Source organism: Rhinoraja longicauda, chromosome 1 (genome assembly GCF_053455715.1).
Source record: "Rhinoraja longicauda isolate Sanriku21f chromosome 1, sRhiLon1.1, whole genome shotgun sequence".
NCBI classification, from domain to species: domain Eukaryota; kingdom Metazoa; phylum Chordata; class Chondrichthyes; order Rajiformes; family Arhynchobatidae; genus Rhinoraja; species Rhinoraja longicauda.
This window is the reverse complement of record NC_135953.1, coordinates 101390636-101412880: the sequence shown is the minus strand read 5'-3', so window position 1 is coordinate 101412880 and position 22245 is coordinate 101390636. Positions and strand designations below refer to the sequence as shown.

Sequence of the window (22245 nt, the reverse complement as noted above, 5' to 3'; positions counted from 1 at the left end):
CTGCGAGGAGGATGCAGAGTGACTTGGATAGATTAGGAGAGTGGGCAAATGCATGGCAGATGCAATATAATGTGAGGTTATCCACTTTGGCGGCAAGAACAGGAAAGCAGAGTATTACCTGAATGGTGGCCAATTAGGAAAAGGGGAGATGCAACGTGACCTGGGTGTCATGGTGCACCAGTCATTGAAAGTAGGCATGCAGGTGCAGCAGGCAGTGAAGAAAGCGAATGGTATGTTAGCATTCATAGCAAGAGGATTTGAGTATAGGAGCAGGGAGGTTCTGCTGCAGTTGTACAGGGCCTTGGTGAGACCACACCTGGAGTATTGTGTACAGTTTTGGTCTCCTAACCTGAGGAAAGACATTCTAGCCTTAGAGGAAGGTTCACCAGATTGATCCCTGGGATGGCAGGACTTTCATATGAAGAAAGACTGGATAGACTAGGCTTATACTCGCTGGAATTTAGAAGACTGAGGGGGGATCTTATTGAAACATATAAAATTCTTAAGGGGTTGGAGAGGCTAGATGCGGGAAGATTGTTCCCGATGTTGGGGAAGTCCAGAGCCAGGGGTCACAGCTTAAGGATAAGGGGGAAGTCTCCTCCTGCACCTATTTTCTATGTTTCTATGTTTAGCTCGCGATGTCCCTGCTGAATATGATGCCAAATTAAACTGATAAAGATAAACTAATGGAAGGTATTTATTCACAAAATGCTGGAGTAACTCAGCAGGTCAGGCAGCATCTCAGGAGAGAAGGAATGGGTGACATTTCGGGTCGAGACCCTTTGACCCTAAGATAAACTAATGAGTCAGACACAAATAAAATGATGCTATTTGCAGCAAAAATATTATATTTTCTGTTATATAAAATACAATCACTTTCATGTACAGATATGTACATGTCCATAATTTTCCATTCTCAGTGTCTACATTCAAAGATCTACATGAACACCAGCAATGTCTGTTTTATTAAGGTTTCTTCCTGTCTGCGTTGACCCAGTGCCAAGGGCAACTTGCAAATCTGGTCAATCTTTCCATGAGTCACAATAAGCATAGACAAAAACCACACACAACAGCCCGAGAGAGCAAAGTTGAGCTGGAGAGACCAACAGAAGCGTGCAGAGGCCATCAGGTCAGGGTGATTCAGATAGGAAGAGAACAAGGAAGCTAGCAATCACATTCCACGCAGCCCTATATTTAACACCAGCTGGTACTGACATGTTACTGGATCTCCAGTTTATTTTAGCCCAGGGTTCAATTTGATCTGTTATTTTGAATATTTCTGCAGGGACTCATTTAACCCTGCAAGTTTCGGGTCAACTGTTACAACCCTGAAGAGGTTTCAGGCTTGGTAGTAGAAAGCTCTTCTGAGGATTAGATAAAAAGACTGAGTGGATGCATTTTTTAGTGGAGTTTCCAGCACAGTTTGCCTCTCCCTACTGTAGTCAGCAACATCCACCAGACCTGTGCACCTCGTGTGAGAGCGGCTCAACGTACATGCCATTTCAAGGCGGCAATGCATGGGTATAGGGGGGGGGTGGAGAACTGGATCAAGTTGTAAATGTGACTCTTCCCTCATTTGCAGTTTCATGTTACACCCTATAACTCATATATTTCCATTAAAACCGCAAATACTGCAAAGTACCGTTGGAACTCTGCTCGTAAAACACGGCACACTGAAACTACAACCTCCCCCCTAGCACGGACAGGGTATAAATATTACCCTGTGCAACCTGAAGATCCAATTACAAATGGATACAGGAATTTAGAAGGGGGTGGGGGCAGAAGAGGATGGAAAATATATGCATGGAAAAGGTTTTTTGTTTCCTAATATGAAGAGCAATAGCCTTTAATGTCTTCACAAGGTTTGTGCCCAGATCAGAAATGACTATTCATCACCTGAAGTCCGTTTCACTTTTCTTGGGTCATGACTAACCAGAACCACTCCTCCATCCACCTCTCATTTCTCCATCTTGGTCATTTTACTCCATGAAAATCCATATTTGGAAGATCTATATTGTCCCCCCATTCCCCAGGTTCCTTACGCAGTGAATGAGTTACAGATTTCACTCAATGTTCAATCGTTCTATAATTTCAATTGATTACATTTGTGTAAAAAGTATTTTGAAAAAACATCTTTGCAATTGCCAATATTGTATTTAAAAAAAAAGATAGGATGCACGCTGCAGAATAATGGGGATATCAGGCGAGAAGAGAATTTGGAAAAAATTAGCAGCTTTCTTCAAGGACATTCTTAAATTTGGAAAAATTTAGAAGCTTTCTTCCCAAGGACATTCTTAAAGCTTTAGTGTATATAGAAACATGATAAAGAATAACTAAACGTTATCCCCTAATCATGTAACTATGCACTGTAAATGGCTCGATTGTAATCATGTGTTGTCTTTCTGCTGACTGAACAGCATGCAACAAAAAGCTTTTCACTGTACCTCAGTACACGCGACAATAAACTAAACTGACGTGGGAGGAAACCGGAGAACCACAGTAACATATTGTTTCAACTATACTTGCCCACCCCCTTGCACAGACGTGCACATCTGGAAGCCATGTTAATTCAGTCAAAATCATCCACAATTTTAACCATTTCGCTCTGTCAGTTAACGGTTATAAATATCTGATTGTATTGATGCCCTTCAGGGACAGGAAAATAGTCATAGAATTGTAGAGCATGAAAACAGGCCCTTTGGCCTGCCTGGTTCATACTGACCAAGTTGGAATACTGGGCTAATTCTATTTACCTCCATTGACCTATATCCCTCTCAGCCCTCTTAATATACTTGACACAGTCAAGAAAATCTATAGATACCTGACACTGTCTGTTTCTCACCATTACGGATACCTGACACCGTCCATGTTTCCTTCAAGGACCGCTAGCTATCTGACACTGTCCCTGTCTCTCCGACAAGGTCAACAACGTACAGAAAGCTGACTGTCCTTGGCTCTCCATCAAGGACTGCAACAGATAGCGGACACTATTCATGTCCCTCTGCCAGGGATCTCTACAGATAGCTGACTGTCCATCTCTCTCTCAGAGACAGCTACAGCTACCTGACATTGTGCATGTCCCACTGTGGAAACCTGACACCGTCCATGTCCCACCACTCTCGCTACCTGACACTGTGCATGTCCCACCACTGTGGAAACCTGACACTGTGCATGTCTCACCACTAGAGCTATCTGACACTGTGCATGTCCCACCACTCTCGCTACCTGACACTGTGCATGTCCCACCACTGTGGAAACCTGACACTATCCATGTCTCACCACTAGAGCTATCTGACACTGTGCATGTCTCACCACTCTCGCTACCTGACACTGTGCATGTCCCACTGCGGTAACCTGACACCGTCCATGTCCCACCACTATAACTATCAGACATTGTGCATGTCCCGCCACTGTGGAAACCTGACATTGTGCATGTCTCACCACTAGATAGCTGACTGTCCATGTCCTATCACTACAGATACCTGACATTGTCCATGTCTCACCACTACAGATACCCAACATTGTCCATGTCTCTCAGTCAACGACTGCTACCTGAGACTGCCCGTGCCTCTGTTGAGGATTGTCGGATGCGCCAATGCCCTTCAGTCAGGGAAACAAATGGATATGTAATTGTGCCTACCTAGTGGGAATGAAGGGTGGGATTGTGTACCAATGCCCACACCCACTCTCAGTCAAAGCTTCCACCTGGCATACAGACCGGACAGCTTTTCCAGTATTCAGTTGCAGCACACAGATACTCTCTCAATAGGGTCCACCTGGGTTTGTACTGTCTAGGTCCAGAGGTAACATCACGCAAAGTCCTACTGACCAGAGAGATTATAATCCTGTAACTCTAAGTAAATTAGATTGTATCCATTTAATTCCGCAAAACCTGTCCTAGGTTAGCAGGACAGAAATGATGCTACACTGTATAAATGTAATCTCCCCAAATATGAATTGCAGATATCTGATGTACATCGGTTCATTGACATTTATTTATTTATGCTGTATAGAGGCGTTTTCCTTGCCCTTTAATTCAATGGAGATCTGGCTATTTTATCAATGACTTTGTCCATTGTGAGCTGTGACCAAAAGCTCACTGGAACTGCCCAGAATGGGGCCAGCTCTGATAATGGTTGACCATTCATTGTCTTTTAGTCTCACAATGTTAGGCTTTTTCAGAATGCAGTGATAAACCTGCGGTGCAAGTAACAGGAAGTTTGAATTGGCAGCATAGACTATACAGTATCTGCAGACGTTCCATACTCTGCTACCCCTCAATTATCAAACCCTTTCTATATCTGTTAAATCTGAAACATGTTTACACTTAGCACACAAATTCCTTTTAGAGTTGCACGGCAAACAGGCCCTTCAGCCCAACTTGTCCATGCTGACCAAGATGCCCCATCTAAGCTAGACACTTTTGCCCACAATTGGCTCATATCCCACTGAACATTTCCTATCCATATACTTGTCCAAATGTCTTTAGGAGTCTGAAGAAGGTTCTCAACCCGAAACATCACCCACTCCTCTCCAGAGATGCTGCCCATCCCGCTGAGTTACTCCAGCTTTTTGTGTCTCTCAAATGTCTTTAAACATTATTATTGTTATGCCTCAACTATGTCCCGACAGCTCATTCCATATATCCACTGCCCACTGAGTGAAAAGGTTGCTCCTCAGGTTCCTTTTAAATCTTTCCCCTTGCACCTTAAACCTATGCTCACTGATTATTGATTCCCCTATCCTGGGCAAAAGACTCTGTGCATTCACACTATCTATTCCCTTCCATGATTTTATAGATCTCTATAAGATCACCCCTGAGCCTCCTGCGCTCCACGGAATGAGGTCCGACAGTCCTCTTACTACCATTTCAATAAAGACGCAGATGTATTTTGCCAAGGGTAATCAAAACCAGAAAGAGGAACTTCTTCCAGATGTGCCAGCGGTTTTGCACAATTTATTACTTTTAGGGATTTGTTAGATACTTTGCACCAAAATGCCAGAGAAGGATCTCTGATGTTAATTGGAATCCCAGCCTTGCGTTGACACTGTCTGAACTATCCCAGCTCATCACACAAAGCTACAATCTCAATAGGTAGAAAGCAGCAGGGAATGTTTTGATGTAACTGGGCTTCTGATGAGGAATTTGATGGAGATCAATGAGGTACGGTCGTGGAGTCAGAGCTTGAGGTTAATTGGGCCAGGATCTGCAAGTGCAATGTCTCTGACCGCAGCTCTTTCACTATGTTAACCCAACGTTTTAGTAAACCTGGGATTCTGAACATTAATGTGTGTTTGTGTGTAAGTTCATAAGTCAGAGGAGCAGAATTAGGCCGTTCAGTTTAGCTTATTTATTGTCACGTGTCCTGAGGTACAGTGAAAAGCTTTTGTTGCGTGCAAACAAGCTTTTGTTGCGATTGGCCCATCTATCTACTCTGCCATTCGGTCATGGTCATGATAGATGGGCCAATCTTTCCCACTCAACCCCATTCTCCTGTCTTCTCCCTGTAACCTATGATGCTATTACTAACCAAAAAGCTGTCAATCTCCACTATAAAAATACCCAATGACTTGACCACCACAGCCGTCTGTGGCGATGAATCCCACGGATTCACCACTCTCCGGCTGAAGAAATTCCTCCTCATCTCCTTTCTAAAGGTACGTTGTAAAAGCAACAACTTTCAGTTACATGACACAATCACCATCTGAAAACCTGCTACGGTGTTTACACACAAACGTATATTGTGGTCGCCGCTTGAATGGGGAGGTTAATGTGTAATTGGGTGGAGTGGGGTGGGGTGTGACACAATGTGGATTATATGGAGATGTATTAGAATTTAGGATCAAGGGCAGTGCTGCTGCATCTTGATCATTTTGGCAAGGAAAGGCTGAGCTGGATATCTGACCCCTTTCCTCAATCCCCGTGAACAGAGTGCTGAATCAGCGCATCTACACGGCAGTGTTTGAACATGGAACAATGCAGCAGAGGAACATAATGTTTGCACCGAACACGATGTCAAGATAAACTAATCTTATCTTCCTGCACATGATCCATATCCCTCCATTTCCACGTGCCCATCTAAAAGCCTCTTGCATGTCACTATCGAATCTGCCTCCAACACCAACCCCGACAGTGCACTCCAGGCACCCACCACCCTCTTGTGCACAAACGTGCCCTGAATATCTCCGTTAAACTTTCCCCTCTCACCTTAAAGCTATGACTTCCAGTCTTTGACATTTCTGCCCTGGGAAAAAAAAGATTTGGCTTCACTCACCTTCCTACAACTACCCTGTGAAACTTTATATTCTCAGACTGGGGCTCCCTGGCATTCTCCTAGGTCTTTCCATTGGCCCAAGATGTTTGCTCGTAGCCTGGGATGGAAGTCAATATCCTCTGTTATCCTTGGCAAAATCCAGACCAGCAGTGACCAAGTGTGGCACTCTGCCACTCCAATTCACCTCCACTTCAGTGGAGTGATCAAGATCAAATCCCTACCTCCCCATGTTGTGGATGTGATATTACAAACACAGAATGTACAAATTACCAAAAACAGAATAACTGGAGACTATGGATACGGGTACCTAAATAATACCGTTCACCAAGTAACATGCTCTTCTTCACTCTTGACCCTCGAGAAAGTAAATAGTCAGCTCTTGTTATGCAATGTTATGCAAGATTTGCTGCCCTCTTTGCAAAGCTGTAGTTAATGATAAGTGTGGAAGGTGGACAGCTTCCAGTTGTAACATAGGGAGGAAGCGAGGTGCCTCTTGGTTAGAAAGGCTGATGTCCATGAGACATGGCCATGTCTTTACCTATCCTTTGGAAGGATTAGTGTGTTAGTAAAATATCACCAGAGCTACTGGTCTCAAAAATTAGTTTTGCCTCTAACCAAGCATATTTTGAGAGCTTAAACTCCAATAATGCTGAGAAAAAATGTTATATTTTCAGATGAATCAGCAGTGAGGTGGATGCTTGAATCTTCCACTGTGCAGGTAAAGGTTTATAAAGCTATATCACACAATTACTCCTGCTTTCGCCAGCAAAGTGCAGCTAAAAGGTGGGCTGCTAACTTAAAGCCCTCGACCTTCAATTTATCATCAAACGCCTGAGTTCTCCCGAAAATCTGCATCTCCTGCCTCTACCCAAACTTTGGCGTTTCTTTCATTCTATGATTTCCACAAGCTTACAAGATCAGTCGACATCTAAAGAGCACGCAACTCTGCTGCCGTTTTCTTCTAACAATAAAAAGTCGCACACACAAATCGGGACACGGTCCACTATTCATTCGATCGATTGTCTTTTTGGTAAGTATTATTAAAAGATCCTGCAGAGCAAGAAGAAAAAAAAACTCCCCTTTTAATGGAGGCATTATTAAATGCTGCCTATAAATTCAGTACAATAATAATCTCTTGAGAGCTGTTCAGTTCCTGCAGTCGCACGTAGTTATTTCATGCTTTCAAAATTGTGTTGAGACCCAGCCTCCTGGGTTCCTGTGTCAGTCTTTACCCAGGCCACGACCAATCTGAGTGGCCACACGGATGACTCTTCTCGTCCTCCAAGCACAGGCACAGTCCACAGCGATCGGATGGAGGTCGGAATTCATTCTGGCATCACAGAGTTGCAATGGAGAAGGCAATCAGTGATTGGGGGGGGGGGGGGGGAGGGGGGGATTGTCTTTCTTTTTTCTTCGCCCCCTCCCCCCCATCTCCCCCCCCCCCACCACCGCCACTCCAGGAGGGATGAGGTTGAGATGGGTTCCTTCAGAAAATAAAGCCTTCCTTGGAAGCACAGGTGGTGGTTGTGCGGCGGTTCCTCTTGTGTGGCTATCTTGCCATCTCTGGTCATCTGCCTCTGGAGAAACCCAGGGAGAATCCAGCACATCACCTCTTCATCCCGGTAGGACCTTCTGCTAAATGATGACAGAGGCAATGAAGATTTGCCCTGGTGTCCTTGCACATTCATATGACCTTTGAGGGGTCTTGCTTGCTGATGAGCACCTCCAGTAGCTTCAGTTTGGCCTTGACGTGCTTGTATTCACTATATTCCTCGGCCATGGGTGTTCGATCCTCCTTCTGCACACTCCTATCCAAAACAAGAGTATAGTGAGGGCACAGGTATATAATTTTACATTTTGGAATTCTAGCCACCCCCATCTCTTCCATTTTCATGCTAAAGGCAAAACGAATGTACATTTGTACGTTGCCCTTCACACTCGCACTCTGCCGAAAGTGCCTCACAGGGACCTCGTGGCCATTGTTCTGAAAGCAAATTAGAGTCATGGTATGGAAACAGGCCATTCAGCCCGCCATGTCCACACTAACCCATCTGTGTTAATCCTATCCTCCAGTCATTGGTTAGTAGCCTTCTATGTTTAATGTTTTAGACTTTAGACTTTAGAGATACAGCGTGGAAACTTGCCCTTCGGCCCACTGAGTGGCACCAAGCTGTGATCACCCCGTACACTATCACTATCCTATACACCAGCGACAGTTTTGCAATTTTTACCGAAACCAATTAACCGACAAACTTGTACATCTTTGGAACGTGGGGGGAAACCGGAGCACCCGGAGAAAACCCATGCGGTCACAGGGAGAACATACAAACTTCGTACAGATAGCACCCATGGTCAGGATCGTACCCAGGTCTCTGGCGCTGTAAAGCAGCAAATCTATCACTGCACCACTATGTAAATCGATTCAAATGTGGGTCTAGCCATTTCCTAGATGGTGTGGGTGTCTCTGCTTCCACCATTCTCAGGCAGTGCATTCCACAGACCACTCACTGCTAAAAAAGTCCCCTTCAGATTGTCCCTAAATTTCTTAATTCTGAATCTATATCTTCTAGTTTTAACTAGTTTTGATAGGGAAATGTTCCTGCAGTCTATCTTCCCTGTACCACTCATAATTTTATATTCCTTAATCATGTTCCCCCTCAACCTACTCCAGGGAAATCACACCCAACCTCTCCAGTCTCAACACAAAAAATGATTTTCTTTTAAAGAGATACAGCGTGGAAACAGGCCCTACGGCCCATCGAGTCCCGCCAACCAGCAATCACCCGTACACTGATTCTATCCCACACTAGGGATAATTTACAGAAGGCAATTAACCTACAAATCTGCACGTCTTTGGAATGTGGGAGGAAACTGGAGCACCCGGTGAAAACCCACGTGGTCACAGGGAGAATGTGCAAACTCCGTACAGACAGCACCCATAGTCAAGATGCAACCCAGGTCTCTGGCGCTGTAAGGCAGCAACTCTACCGCTGCGCCACCTGCAACTAATTCAATCAAAACAAACTCACACCAGCAGCACTGAGGTGGGTTGGAGTTCATCAGGCAAGTGCAATACTGGGTGATCTCATACATCCCTGCCATTGCATGCTATATTTGCATCTGACACCATCTAAGATGCCCCAGAGACCTAATACATTTATTGTTTCTGTGGCACCAAATCTGGAGAACTCCCACGTATTCATTAAGCATTCTGTTCAACGAACAGAAATTCATCCACATTGTTTTGGTGTTAATCTATTTCTGAAACACAGAAATGATTGGCGCCTAAAATTCCAGCACCTTGTTGATCTGAACATTTAGTCTGTGGTCTGATCCGAGAAAAAGGATTTGAACCATCTTTAAGCGGACTTATCTTACAATAAACTTTGCACCATTTAACCTTTATCTGTATGCTGTGAGTGGCTTGATTGCAATCATGTATTATCTTTTCTTTGACTGGACAGAAGCAACAAAAGCTTTTCATTGAACCGTGTGACAATAATAAACGAAACTAAAAGGTTGCTTTGTTTAGAAGTTTACCAGAATGCTGACTGGATTAGAGGGTTTCAGCCACAGGGAGAGAGTAGAAAGTCTCAGATTGTTTTCTCTGGAACGTCAGAGGTTGAAGGAGACTTGAGAGAAGTATATAAAATTAGGAGAGGCATAGATAGGATGGTCAGAACCTTTTTCCCCAGGGTGGAAATGTTCAAAACAAGAGGGCATATCTGTAAGGGGAAGGTGAGAGGGGAAAGTTTAATGGAGATGTGCAGGGCAAGTATTTTGCACAGTGAGTGGGTGGGGTCCTGGAACGCCTTGCCAGGGGTGGTGGTGAAGGCAGGTACAATAGTGGTGTCCAAGAGGCTTTTGGTTAGGCACATGGAAGTGAATCATGAACAGGCAGATGAAACTTGGCATCATGTTCGGCACAAACATCGTGGGCTGAAGGGGCCTTCCTGTGCTATGTTCTATGATTTAACCGTCGACTGCTCTCCAGTAAATATCATTCGCCTAAAAGGTTCGATTGAAAAGTTAGCCAACCTTCCGTTTTCCTGAAAGAAAGTGTCCTCGAAGTCTCTCAGGGTTTTGCGAAGCCGCTTTTTGTCAGCTCTCGCCTCTTGCAACTGCTCCAGGAGTTCAGGCCTGCAAACAACAGGTTGAAATGTCAGTCCAGAAGCACCGCATTGCGTTGAAAGAGCTGCAACTTTACAACAGGGAGACACTTTGGAAATTCAGCTGAGAGTTTTGTGCTCAAATCTCTGGAGGGCTCTTTGACTTGGGGTAAACAAAGTTACAGAGAGTTCATGGAGAGAACAGCTGTGGAAGCTTGAGTCATGTGCTTGACTCAGAGTGCAACCAAAGCCCACAGTCAGTGCTATCTCAGCGTAAGATAAGGATGGATTTGACATGAAATGGCAGCTGGAATGGAGAGCTTGATGATCGAAAAGCCACCGATTTTCCATTGACGGGGCTTAGTTTGCGATCATTCAATGGAGTTTTTGAAACATTTCATAGAATACCTCGGAAAGCTTTACCAATGTAAGTTCTCCCGGAAAGATGCTCCATGTTTTCTCTTTCTTGTTTAATTAGGGATCTCTTCCAGCATTAACAGAAAGGGTGGTATATGGAACAAACTGCCGGAAGAAGTAGTGGAGGCAGGTACCATCATTACATTTAAAAAACATTTGGACAGGTATATGGATAGGGTAGTGTTAGAGGGCTATGGGCCAAATGTGTGCGTGTGGGATTAGTGCAGATGGGGCATTTTGGTCAGTGTGGGCAGTTTGGGCCGAAAAGCCTGTTTCCATGCTGTATGACTCTATGACTCCTCTGCCTGCACGTGGTCTGTATACCCCCCCCCCCCACCACCACTATCTGCATATACATGTGCCTATCTAAAAGCCTCTTAAATGACACTACCATATTTGCCTCCACCAGCCCCCCACTTGTGTAAAAGCTTGTAGAGGGCAGTGGTTGCCTGGAATGTGCTGCCAAGGGTAGTTAGTGGTAGAAGCAGATACGATTGTGGCGATTAAGAGACTTTTAGATCGGAACATGGGTAGGCACATCTCCTCTAAACTTTGTCCCTCACACATAGAGTGATACAATGTGGAAACAGGCCCTTTGGCCCAACTTGCCCAAGCCGACCAGCATGCCACATCTGCATTAGTCCCACCTGCCTGCATTTGGCCCATATCCCTCTAAACCTAGCTTATCCAGGTACCTGTCTAAATATTTCTTAAACATTGCGACCGTACAAGCCTCAACTACCTCATCTGGCAGCTCATTCCATACATCCAGCACCCTTTGTACGAAAAGGTTATCCCCAGGTTCCCATTACATTCCACCCCCCCCCCCTCACCTTAAACCTATATCCTCTGGTTCTCAATTCCCCGGCTCTGGGTAAAAGACTCCGTGCGTTTACTCGATCTATTCCTCTCATGATTTTGTACATCTCTATAAGATCACCCCTCATCCTCCTGCGCTCCATGGAATAAAGCCCCGGCCTGCTCAACCTCTCCCTATAGCTCAGGACCTCGAGTCCTGGCAACATCCTGGTAAATCTTCTCTGAATCCTTTCCAGCTTGACACCATCTTTCCTATAACATGGTGACGAAAACTGAACACAATATTCTAAATGTGGCCTGGCCACATTTGACCTCCCAACATGACCTCCCAACTTCTATACTCCCAACCTCTGTACTTGCCCCAAAGCTATGCCTCCCAGTATTTGACATTTCCACCGTGGGGAAAAAGGTTCTGACTATCTACCCCATAACTTTATTTACGTTATCGGGTCTCCCCTCAGCCTCTGGCGTTCCAGAGAAAAGGATCCAACCTCTCCTTGTAGGTCATACTTGACCTTGTATGGTCTCCTTGTAGATCCACATTGTTGTACTCACATGGAGGCAGAGTGCAGGTTTGAGAGCCGTAGGTCGAGGCTGCATCGGGCCGGTGTCTTCTCATCCACCGGTGACGTGACGCCATCCGTGCTGTCGTCCAGCTGGTCCAGGAAGCTGCGGATGGTGAAGCCCGGCTTTGCCGTCACCGTGAAGTCCATTTTGGGGTTGCCGTCGCCTTCGGTGCCGTCTTCCTCCTCCTGAACGGCAGAAGCACATCGCCGCAAGGTTAGCACAGCAAGGAAGCCCGCCCCACCGGGGTCCGCGGGGCATGGCCTCTGTAATCACCCGCCGGTCTCCTCAGCAAAACCGCGAGCTCCCCTACAGACCTTCACTGCTGTACGTCACCAACGCTCCTGGGCAGTGAGTGCCAGCTGGGCTCAAGGGACCGAGACCAAAGGCAGAACCTGCACCCAAGTGAATGCAGAGAAGGTGGGTGGATAATTGCACATACCATACCATCCTATCTACCTGTGACGCCCTGGAATATTAAGCTGCCAGTCCTGTCCCTCTCCTAGCTAGGTTTCTGTAATGGCTAAAACATCAAAATCACACATACCTATCCGTGCTAGAGTGGTCAAGAACACTTTCAGTACATTGGCCTTTATATGTCAGGGTATTGAGCATAGAAGTTGGGATGTTATGTTACAGTTGTACGACATTGGTGACAGTACACAGTACTGTTGCTAGAGGGCTGTGTTCAGTTTTGGTCTCCCTGGTATAGGAAAGATGTCGTAAAAAGTGCAGAGATTTACGAGGATGTTGCCGGGACTCGAGGGCTTAAGCAACAGGGAGAGTTGGGCAATCTGGGCCTTTATTCCTTGGAGTGCAGGAGGCTAAGGTGTGATCTTATGGAGGTGTATAATATCATGAGGGGAATTGATAAGGTGAATGCACAGATTTATTTATCCAGGGTAGGGGAATCAAGAACCAGTCGACATAGGATTATGGCGAGAAGGGAAATATATAATATGAACCAGAGGGGCAACGTTTTCACTCAGCAAGTGGTGGGTATAGGGAACGCACTGTCAGAGGAGGTAATTGAGGCAGGTACAATAACAATGTTTAAAAGACAGTTGGACAGCTACATGGATCGGAAAGGTTTAGAGGATATGGCCAACATGCGGGCAAATAGAACTACTCAGATGGAGAATCTTGGAATAGGCGAGTTGGTCTGAAGGGCCTGGCGCCATGACAAAGGTCTTCCATGACCCAGGACAGTGGCAGCTTTCAGAGGCAAAGAGAAACCCCATGACGCAGAAGAATACAACAAAAAATAAACACCAGGGGAAGGGAGTTAATGCTAAGTGGGATGACTGGCAGGATCGGTGAGGTTGCAATGTTGCTCTTGCCTGAGATGAGCAGGAGTACGTCAATCAACCCCTCAAACCTCAACAACACGGCTATTCATTCTTGTGCAGATCCACTTTCCCACTGGGTTCCCACATTCCTCCGATTTGTTCAGCGTTCAAAAGCGTTCAATCTACCCGTCTCCAAACATCCAATATTCTTTGAGGCAGAGTATTCCAAACACTCGCAATGTAAGGACATTTCTTTACGTCTTGGCTCCATCAGACCAAAAGCAACAAAGTACACATTGACAACCTTGCCATGGGGCATGCCTTGAGTGGCAGCACCCACTGTAATGCTCAGTGTTTAACTTGGTTGCATTTTGTTCAAGCATTGTCCAAGGGTAGACTCGGCGGCCGTTTGGCCGAACACTTGTGCTCGGCCCAACTTGCGAACACTAAGGCCTACAGGATCTCCCAGTCGTTAACCATTTCAATTCCCCATTCGGACCTGTCTGTCCTGTCCTCCTCCATTGCCAGAGTGAGGCCACCACAAATTGGAGGAAGAGCACCTCATATTCCGCTTGGGTGGCTTACAACCCACTGGTGTGAACAATGAATTTTCCAATTTTAGTTAACTTCCCTCCTTAACCCCCCCACCCCTCCTTCCTTCCTTCCGTCTCCCCTGTGTCGCACACGGACTCGCACCTAGTTGCGAGTTTTGGGTTGAGGTCCGAAAATCAATCTAAAAATATTTTGTAAACCAGTATCTGGAAGAGGGGCAGGACAAAGCGTGTCAGGTAACAGGTGAACACAGGCGATGGGGGGGGGGGGGGGGTGGCGCGTGGGCTTGGGATTCTGCCCCGCAACATCATCTATCCACGTTCTCCAGTGAGATTAGTACGGGTATCAGGGGTTATGGAGAAAAGGCAGGAGAATGGAGTTGAGAGAGAAAGATACATCAGCCATGAGTGAACGGCGGAGTAGATTTGATGGGCCGAATGGCCTAATTCTGTTCCTAGAATTTATGAACTAGATGCAGTCTGACCCGTGGAGTTACTCCAGCGCTTTGTGTCTTTTAACAGTGCTCCACGTGCGGCCTCACTAACGTTAAGAACTAACATGGGGCTGGAGCAGATAGTCGTTGTGATGCCCGCAGATCAGCTTTGCAGACTGTCGATAACCACGGCAAACGATCACTGGCCAACTGCATACCATGCAGGTGTTATCACTGCATGCGCAGCGTCATGCGACCAACACTCGTGCACAGGTGACTCAAACATTAATGACATCCACCCCCCCCAAAATTACTAACTGATTAGGCTCTTGGAATATGAATAATCTCCAATATCACGGTTGGAATAATGCCGCAAAATCAAAAATTAACAATCAGTTCAGTTCTTACAAAGCGACAAAAATCAGATGAAAACAAGGCCACTTTACACGTACCTGTGTGCACATTGGTCGAATTGTCAGATGCTACAGACTTCTCCACTGCATTTCATTTGTAACCTCTACATGGTAAAATCGGCCAGAAGCCGGGCGATAATCGTGCCCCAAATTTCCATCAAAGCAAACATGGTTCAGATCCCTACTATAGAGTTGATGGTGGATTAAGTGGGATTTCTATGGGTCTGCATCACCTTGTTTGACATTGGGACTTGGGTCATGTTCTTCTAAGGTTCAACGTAGAACAGTGCATACAACAGTTTAGCACAAGAACAGGCCCTTCGGCCTACAATGACAATGTTGAACACAATGCCAAGACCATTTCCTATCTACCTAACTGGAGTCCATGGCTCTCTGCACTGTCTGCTTAGAGTTCAAGGCTTAATAGTGATTATCCCATAAATATTTCCTGTTGGTTAGATAAAAATGTTGATAGATGTTATGACTTTGAATGGGCTCATATCACTTGGAACTTCAGGCGCACCGAGACATGTGATAATAAAGCACCATTGAACCATGACTCGTGAGTGGAAGCATCTTCTGACTGGGAAGAAGGATAAATACTGGCAGCACAAATATAGCCATAGATAGGGTGGATCCTCAGGACCTTTTTTTCCCCAGGGTGCAAATATCAAGGACTAGAGGGCATAGGTCAAGTCAGAGGAGGCAAGTTTAAAGGAGATGTGTGGGGTGAGGTTTTTTTACACAGAGTGGTGGGTGACTGGAAATGCGATGCCTAGGTTTAATGACGTACGGTTTCTCCATTTGTTCTCGAAAGACTCTGATGTTTAATCAATACGTTGAATTATTATTTTCCAAGTAAGAAACATTTATTTTTTTGTGCCATGAAATGAAAAATCTTTTGAAATCTGTTCAGTGGTGCGCTAGAGAATGGCGGCACAGTGGTGCAGTTGGTCCAGCTGCTCCCTCACAGTGCCAGAGACCCGGGTTCAATCCTGACCTGGGCTGCTGTCTGTGTGGAGTTTGCACATTGTCCCTGTGACTGTGTGGGGGTTTTCTCCGGGTGCTCAGGCTTCCACCCGCATCCCAAAGGCATGCATTTTAGTAGGTTAACTGACTTCTGTAAATTGCCGCTAACGTGTGGATGTGAAAATGGGATAGCCCATGGAACTTGTGTGAAAGGGTGATTGGCGCAGATCCAGTGTGCCAATGTGCCTGTTTCCATGGTGTATGACTCTAAGATAGTGAGACTCCTTGTGTGCATGGCCAAACATGAGAATCATTGATGCTCCATTTCATGAAATGTATGTCACTGGTGCATTGAAATTTCCTATTCGTCTTTTTCTCCTGCAGTGCCTGGATTATCTCGCCTTAGGATTAGTCTCCAGCTGGCCTTTTGGCCAACAGCACTAACTCTCTTGTAGCCAGGTCACTGTCCGTGAGCAAGTATTGATATTGATTGAAAGAATCAAAGGTTTAGACATATGCCAGCGATAATAGCTTGACATAGGCTAGTATTATGAATCGTGCCAATTATTCTGAAAACATAAATGCCTAGAAATTTAGTGGCAGTCCTCGAGCCAAATATGCTTCAATGGAAACAATTTCTCAAGCAGAATATACTGCAATAATAACATGTGTTTAACATGACTACCAGAGATAAGTTTCTAGGCATAAGGATGGTGAGGGAATGGGAGCTTGTTGGAGCAAACAAACTTTTCCGTCTAATTTTAGTTGAAACCATCCTTTACGGAAACGCCAAATCAACATGATTTCATGCCTGCACTTTGATTAGGGTGCCATTAAGAAGCCATCACAAAATCAGATCAGGTTAGAGCCTGCTTGTTGCTATTAATGATTCTCGGGATTTACTGGCAGGCAGGAAACACAATCATTCAGCGTGGTAACAATCAAGGAAATCAACAGGATTGCAACTACAGAGATCAGTGATTAGTCAGCAATCCGGGGCGGGTTGGGAGGGAGGGTTTCACCTTCACCTTCAAATCGTCGAAGAAAGAAGCTGTTTCGCCCTCGATTATTGGCTGCAGCAAAGGGCTTCGCCGCTTGCTCGAAGGGGAACCCTGTGGTGGGTGTTAACAGGCAGGTTATATTTGTTCAGGCCAACACCAGACCCCCTAGTGCCCCGTCCTCCACTGCAGCTTGCTTATCACAGGGCGACCGGCTGAATGCACGGTGTAAGTGCGGGAGAGACAGGAAGCTTCTACCCGTGAGGCCTCACCGGGACTGCCTTGTGGTCGAGAGGAAACGGGCGCAGACGGAGGATGAAGGAGTGAATAGTGACGCAGCTGTTGTCCCACAGCTCCGGTGACTGACCCGGGTTTAATCCTGACCCCGGGTGCTGCCCGCGTGGAGTTTGCACATTCTCCATGCGATGCTGTGGGTCTCCTCCGGGTGCTCCAGTTTCCTACCGCAACCCGAAGCTGTGTGGGGTTGGCAGATGAATTGGCAACTAGTGTGAAGGTGAGTGGCAAGACCAGGAGAGAGTTACACAAAGTTGATGAGAATGTGGACAGAATAAACTACAGGAAAAGTTAGTAGGGCAATGGGATTGTGAGCCAGTATAAGCTCGATGGGCCAAGTGGTTCCCTTCTATATCATAAAGAAACAAGGTAATATGGAAAGAACTAAAGCAAACACCAGGGACACTACGGAAGGGTGGGAGGGAAATTTATCTTTAGCCACATAGGGCAGCACAGTGGCTCAGCAATAGAGTTGTTGCCTCACAGCACCAGAGATCTGGGTTCAATCCTGACTACGAGTGCTGTCTGTACAAAGTTTGTACGTTCTCCCTGTGACTGCGTGCTCCGGTTTCCTCCCACACTCCAAAGACATACAGGTTTGTAGGTTAAGTGGCTTTGGTAATAATTGTAAATTGTTCCTGGTGTGTAGGATAATGTCAGTGTACGGGGATCACTGGTCAGCACAGACTCCTTGGATCCAAGGGCCTATTTCCGGGCTGTATCTCTAAACTAAAGTAAACACGACACATGTTTGAGATTGTCTGCCTCTACACATTCAATTCACTTGGCATCTGAACGTGCCCAGAGAGAGTACGATACTTTCACACGTGTTTAACGTTGGCAATAAAGGCCAATGTTGTCCCTTAAATGGCAGAAGAGACAATGGTGTAGGGCACTGGGGATAACCGCAGAGTGAAGCAACATGAATAGGTCTGGGAAAGAGTGCAGGGAAACAGCAGTACCACAGTTGTATGTAGGCTGTGTATTGGTTTTAAACTATTCAACATCATCCAGTTCTGCTGCAAGTTTATCGACCTGTTTTTCTCTCCACAGAAGCTGCCCGGCATCCTGTGTATTTTGCCAGCATTTTCTGTTTTGTTTCAGAGTTGCAGAACCAGCAGTGCGAGGCAGGGCGATGGTGCAGCAATAAAGTTGCTGCCTTACAGCTGCCTTACAGCGACAGTGACCCGAGTTCAATCCTGACGACGGGTGCTGTCTTTGTAAGGAATTTATACGTTCTCCCTGTGACCTAGTGGGATTTCTCCGGTGCTCCAAAGACGTACAGGTTTGCAGGTTAATTGACTTTGGTAAAAAAAAAAGTTAATTGTCCCTTGTGTGTAGGATAATGCTAGTACACAGGGTGGCTGGCTGCTGGTCAGTGTGGACTCGATGGGCGAAGGGCTGTTTCTGCACTGTATCTCTAAAGTCTAAATAAAAACATCTGCCTCATAGTACGTTACAAAACACAGCGACTGCGTCAAAACTAATTGTTTTTTTGCTAAAACTTGTTAGATCATCAAGCTACAGTCTGAGTTTATTTCGTAGTTGCAGTTTAAATTTTTTTTAAAAACACAAACAGGTTCCTAAACACAGTGTGTAGGAAGGAATTGCAGATGCTGATTTGTACCGAAGATAGACAAAATGCTGAAGTAACTCAGCGGGTCAGGCAGCATCTCTGGAGAAAAGGGATAGGTGACATTTCAGATCGGAACCCTTCTTCAGACTGAAAGATAGAGGTGGAGGTGGGGGTCAAAACTGGAGGCGAGAAAAGGCCAGAACAAATCAGGGCCAGCAACAGAAGACCTCAGGATGACCTTTTCTTCAGAGATGCTGCCTCACCCGCTGAGTTACTCCAGCATTTTGTGTCTCTCCTTGACTCATTGGCATGGACAAGGACTCCACAGTAGTCAACTCCTGAGGCCAGGCACAACACCTGCCGTCCCTTCCCCTCGCCCAGCAAGATGCCGGGGGCCTTCGCCTCAAGATTAGACCTTGGTCCAGGACCAATCTCCGTACCCGCCAACCATGCCAAGTCCTGCTACACACACGCACTTTACTTACAATCACAGGGATGGTGCTTGCCCGCGACAGGATCTGCTTCACCAGACGGTATCGGTCGTAAAGCGGCATCATTATCTGTCTCTCCGCCTTTGTCACCTGCAAATAAGTCGGGATGTCAGCTTTCTGCTCCAAAAGCACCGCCACTCCTCAAGGACCACACCTTAAATCTGGGCTCGACATCCGGGACTCTACGGATGCAGCATAGAAAGCTTCCTATGTATGGGGGTTGCTTCGCAGCCTGGTTTGGCAACAGGGCTGTCCAAGGCAGCAAGGGTTTGCAGGGAGTTGTGCATGTTGCCTAATCCATCACACAAACCAGCCTCCCCGCCCCCAATCAACTCCAACTCAGGAAAGCAGCCAAGACAGAGCGGGACCACGCACACCCTGGTCATTCACTCCTCTCCCCTCTCCTTTAAGGCAGACAATACAAAAGCCTGAAAGCACGTTCCACTGGATTCAGGTACAGCTTCTTCCCAGCTGTCATCCGACTACTGAACAGTGCTCTCATAAGCTAAGGGTGGATTCCCGATTTCCCAAACTACCTCATTGTGGTCCTTGCGCTTTTTTAATCTGCACTATTTCTGCAAATGTGATGGCATGGTGGTGCAGCGGTAGAGTTGCTGCCTTACAACGCCAGAGACCCGGGTTTGATCCTGACTAAGGGTGCTATTTGTACGGAGTTTGTACGTTCTCCGTGTGACCGTGTGGGTTTTCACCAGGTGCTACCGTTTCCTCCAACAATCCAAAGATCTACAGGTTTGTAGGTTAATTGGCTTTGGTAAAAATTGTGAATTGTCCCTGGCGTGTAGGATAGTGCTAGTGTACGGAGATCGGTAGTCGGCAGGGGAAGGCCAAAGGGCCTATTTCCGCACTGTATCTCTAAAGTAAACTAAACTATAATGCTGTGAGAATATATTCTAGTATATTTCTCTTTGCACTACCTGTTGTACTTGTGTATGCCTTGACTGTATTCTTGTATGGTATGATTTGACTAGATAGCACGCAAACAAGGTTATTCACTATATTTTGGTACACGTGGTAACAATAAATCAATACTATCTAGTGACATTATCACCTAATTAATCAAAGGCTGTCTGCAAAAGATTAAAATCGACCTGCTTTTGCAACTTTCAGAATTCCAGCAAATAGGCACATAGGAATCTGAGGGTCAACTTTTTCACACAGCCAGGTAGGTAGGTGGTGGGTATATGGAATGAGCTCTGCCAGAGGAGGTAGTTGGGGCAGGAACTACAGCAACATTTAAAAGACATTCGGACAGGTATGTGGATAGAAAAGGTTTAGAGGGATATGGGCCAAACATAGGCAAGTGGGACTGGTGTTGATGGGGCACCTTGGATGGCATGGGCAAGCTGGGCCGAAGGGCCTGTTTCCATGCTGTCTGACTCGATGACTCTAACAATGTCAGGAAATACTTGCAAGAAAAGACCTGGAAGGAAACGCTGAGAACATAAGCATGGGAGTTGATTAATTGGGCACATGGTCTATTTCTGTGCTGTCAGGAACACGTAGAAAACACTTACCGGCCTCCCGTGGATGCTCTCGTAGTACAGAAGCCCCTTCTGGAGAGCGACCTTCTCGTTAGCTATCTCGTCTCGAGTCATGTCCTGTTCAGGGAGAGACGGACACCATGGTGAATACACACCAGCAATGCTCTGCAACCACTGGCCAGCTGTTTATATGGGAGAATGGCAGTGATGAAGGTGTAGATCACTGCGGGAAGGATGTGGAGGCTTTGGAGAAGGTGCAGAAGAGGTGTCCCAGAATGCTGCCTGGCTCACAGGGTCTGGAGCATCGAGGCTGAGGGAAAATCCGACAGATGTTTACCAAATGAAGACAGGCACGGATAGGGTGGACGGTTGGGGGGGGGGGGGAATGTCAAAGACTGGAGGGCATAGGTTTATGGTGCGAGGAAGAAAGTTTAAAGGAAATGTGTGGGACAAGCTTTTTGGTGGGTGCCTGGAAAATGCTGCCATGTGTGATGGTGGAGGCAGATGCGAGGTTCTGGATAGGCACATGGATATGCAAGGAATGGAGCAATATGAATCACATGCAGGCAGAGATTAGTTTAATCTCATCATGTTTATGCACATGGCATCATGTGTAGCACGGACATTGTGGGCTGAAGGGATTGTTCCTGTGCTGTACTATTCCATGTTCTTGTATAGAAGTTGGGAGATTAGGTTACAGTTGTGCACGACATTGGTGAGGCCACATTTGGAGTATTGCGTTCAGTTTTAGTCACCTTGTTTGAGGAAAGAGGTTCTTGATCTGGAAAGGGTGCAGAAAAGATCTACGAGGATGTTGTCAGGACTTGAGGGCCTGGTTGGGAGAGGTTGAGCAGGCTCGGACTCTATTCCTTAGAGTGCAGGAGGATGTACCTTACAGAGGTGTACAAAATAGTGAGGGGAATAGATAGGGAAAATACACAGTGTTTTACCCAGAGGAGGGGAATCGATGCAGTTTTTGTGCTGTGCAGTGCTACATTCTATTTAACTAGTAGACTGCCACATGTTGGTGAAGGGAGAAGTATTGGACAGGGTGAGGGGGATGAATTCTTGAATTGATGTGGAGCCGTGGATGTTTTACGACCACCCAAGAGAGAAGTTTAATGTGTTATCCGAAGGAAGGCACCTTCCTTGGACTGTTTTACAAGGCAAGTCCGTGGAGGGAGACAGTGAACTGCAGCCTGACACACGGAGACTGGGGATGAAGGTTATTGGCAATGGGGCAGAGTGGAGCTGGTTACCACACAATAGTTACCTTTATATCTTCCGGTCGATTCACCTCGGCCCGCTTCTCCTGCAGCTTTTTAAGGATGGTATCGAGCGTCGTCTCCATCGAGGGCTTCTGCACTTTCTCCGTCGCTTCCGGCTTCTTGTCCAGCTCCTTCTCGGGACCCCTCTCCAGCTGTGACCCAAAGCTCTTGGGCAAGGTGTTGCTGCGCTGTCTCGCCTGGGGGATGATGTCTTCTTTGGACACCTTCAGCTTCGTGTCTGCCGCAGACGTACGATGCAAGAGAAAGAAGTAAACT

General features: G+C 46.2%; 1 protein-coding gene across 6 annotated transcripts in view; it reads right to left on the bottom strand.

Annotated features, from left to right (window-relative positions):
- Positions 1 to 827: 827 nt before the first annotated feature.
- The window catches only part of fam13a (family with sequence similarity 13 member A), a 239821-nt gene continuing 218403 nt past the window's right edge, over positions 828 to 22245 (bottom strand). For all 6 annotated transcript variants that reach the window (XM_078403365.1, XM_078403356.1, XM_078403384.1 and 3 more), the window contains 6 exons: positions 21975 to 22207; positions 20735 to 20818; positions 19194 to 19289; positions 12176 to 12372; positions 10314 to 10415; positions 828 to 8083 (listed from right to left, as the gene is read on the bottom strand). In XM_078403365.1, coding sequence (XP_078259491.1) covers positions 7960 to 8083; positions 10314 to 10415; positions 12176 to 12372; positions 19194 to 19289; positions 20735 to 20818; positions 21975 to 22207 — 836 coding nt within the window. In that variant the 3' untranslated portion in view covers positions 828 to 7959. The remainder of the gene's footprint in view (positions 8084 to 10313; positions 10416 to 12175; positions 12373 to 19193; positions 19290 to 20734; positions 20819 to 21974; positions 22208 to 22245) is intronic.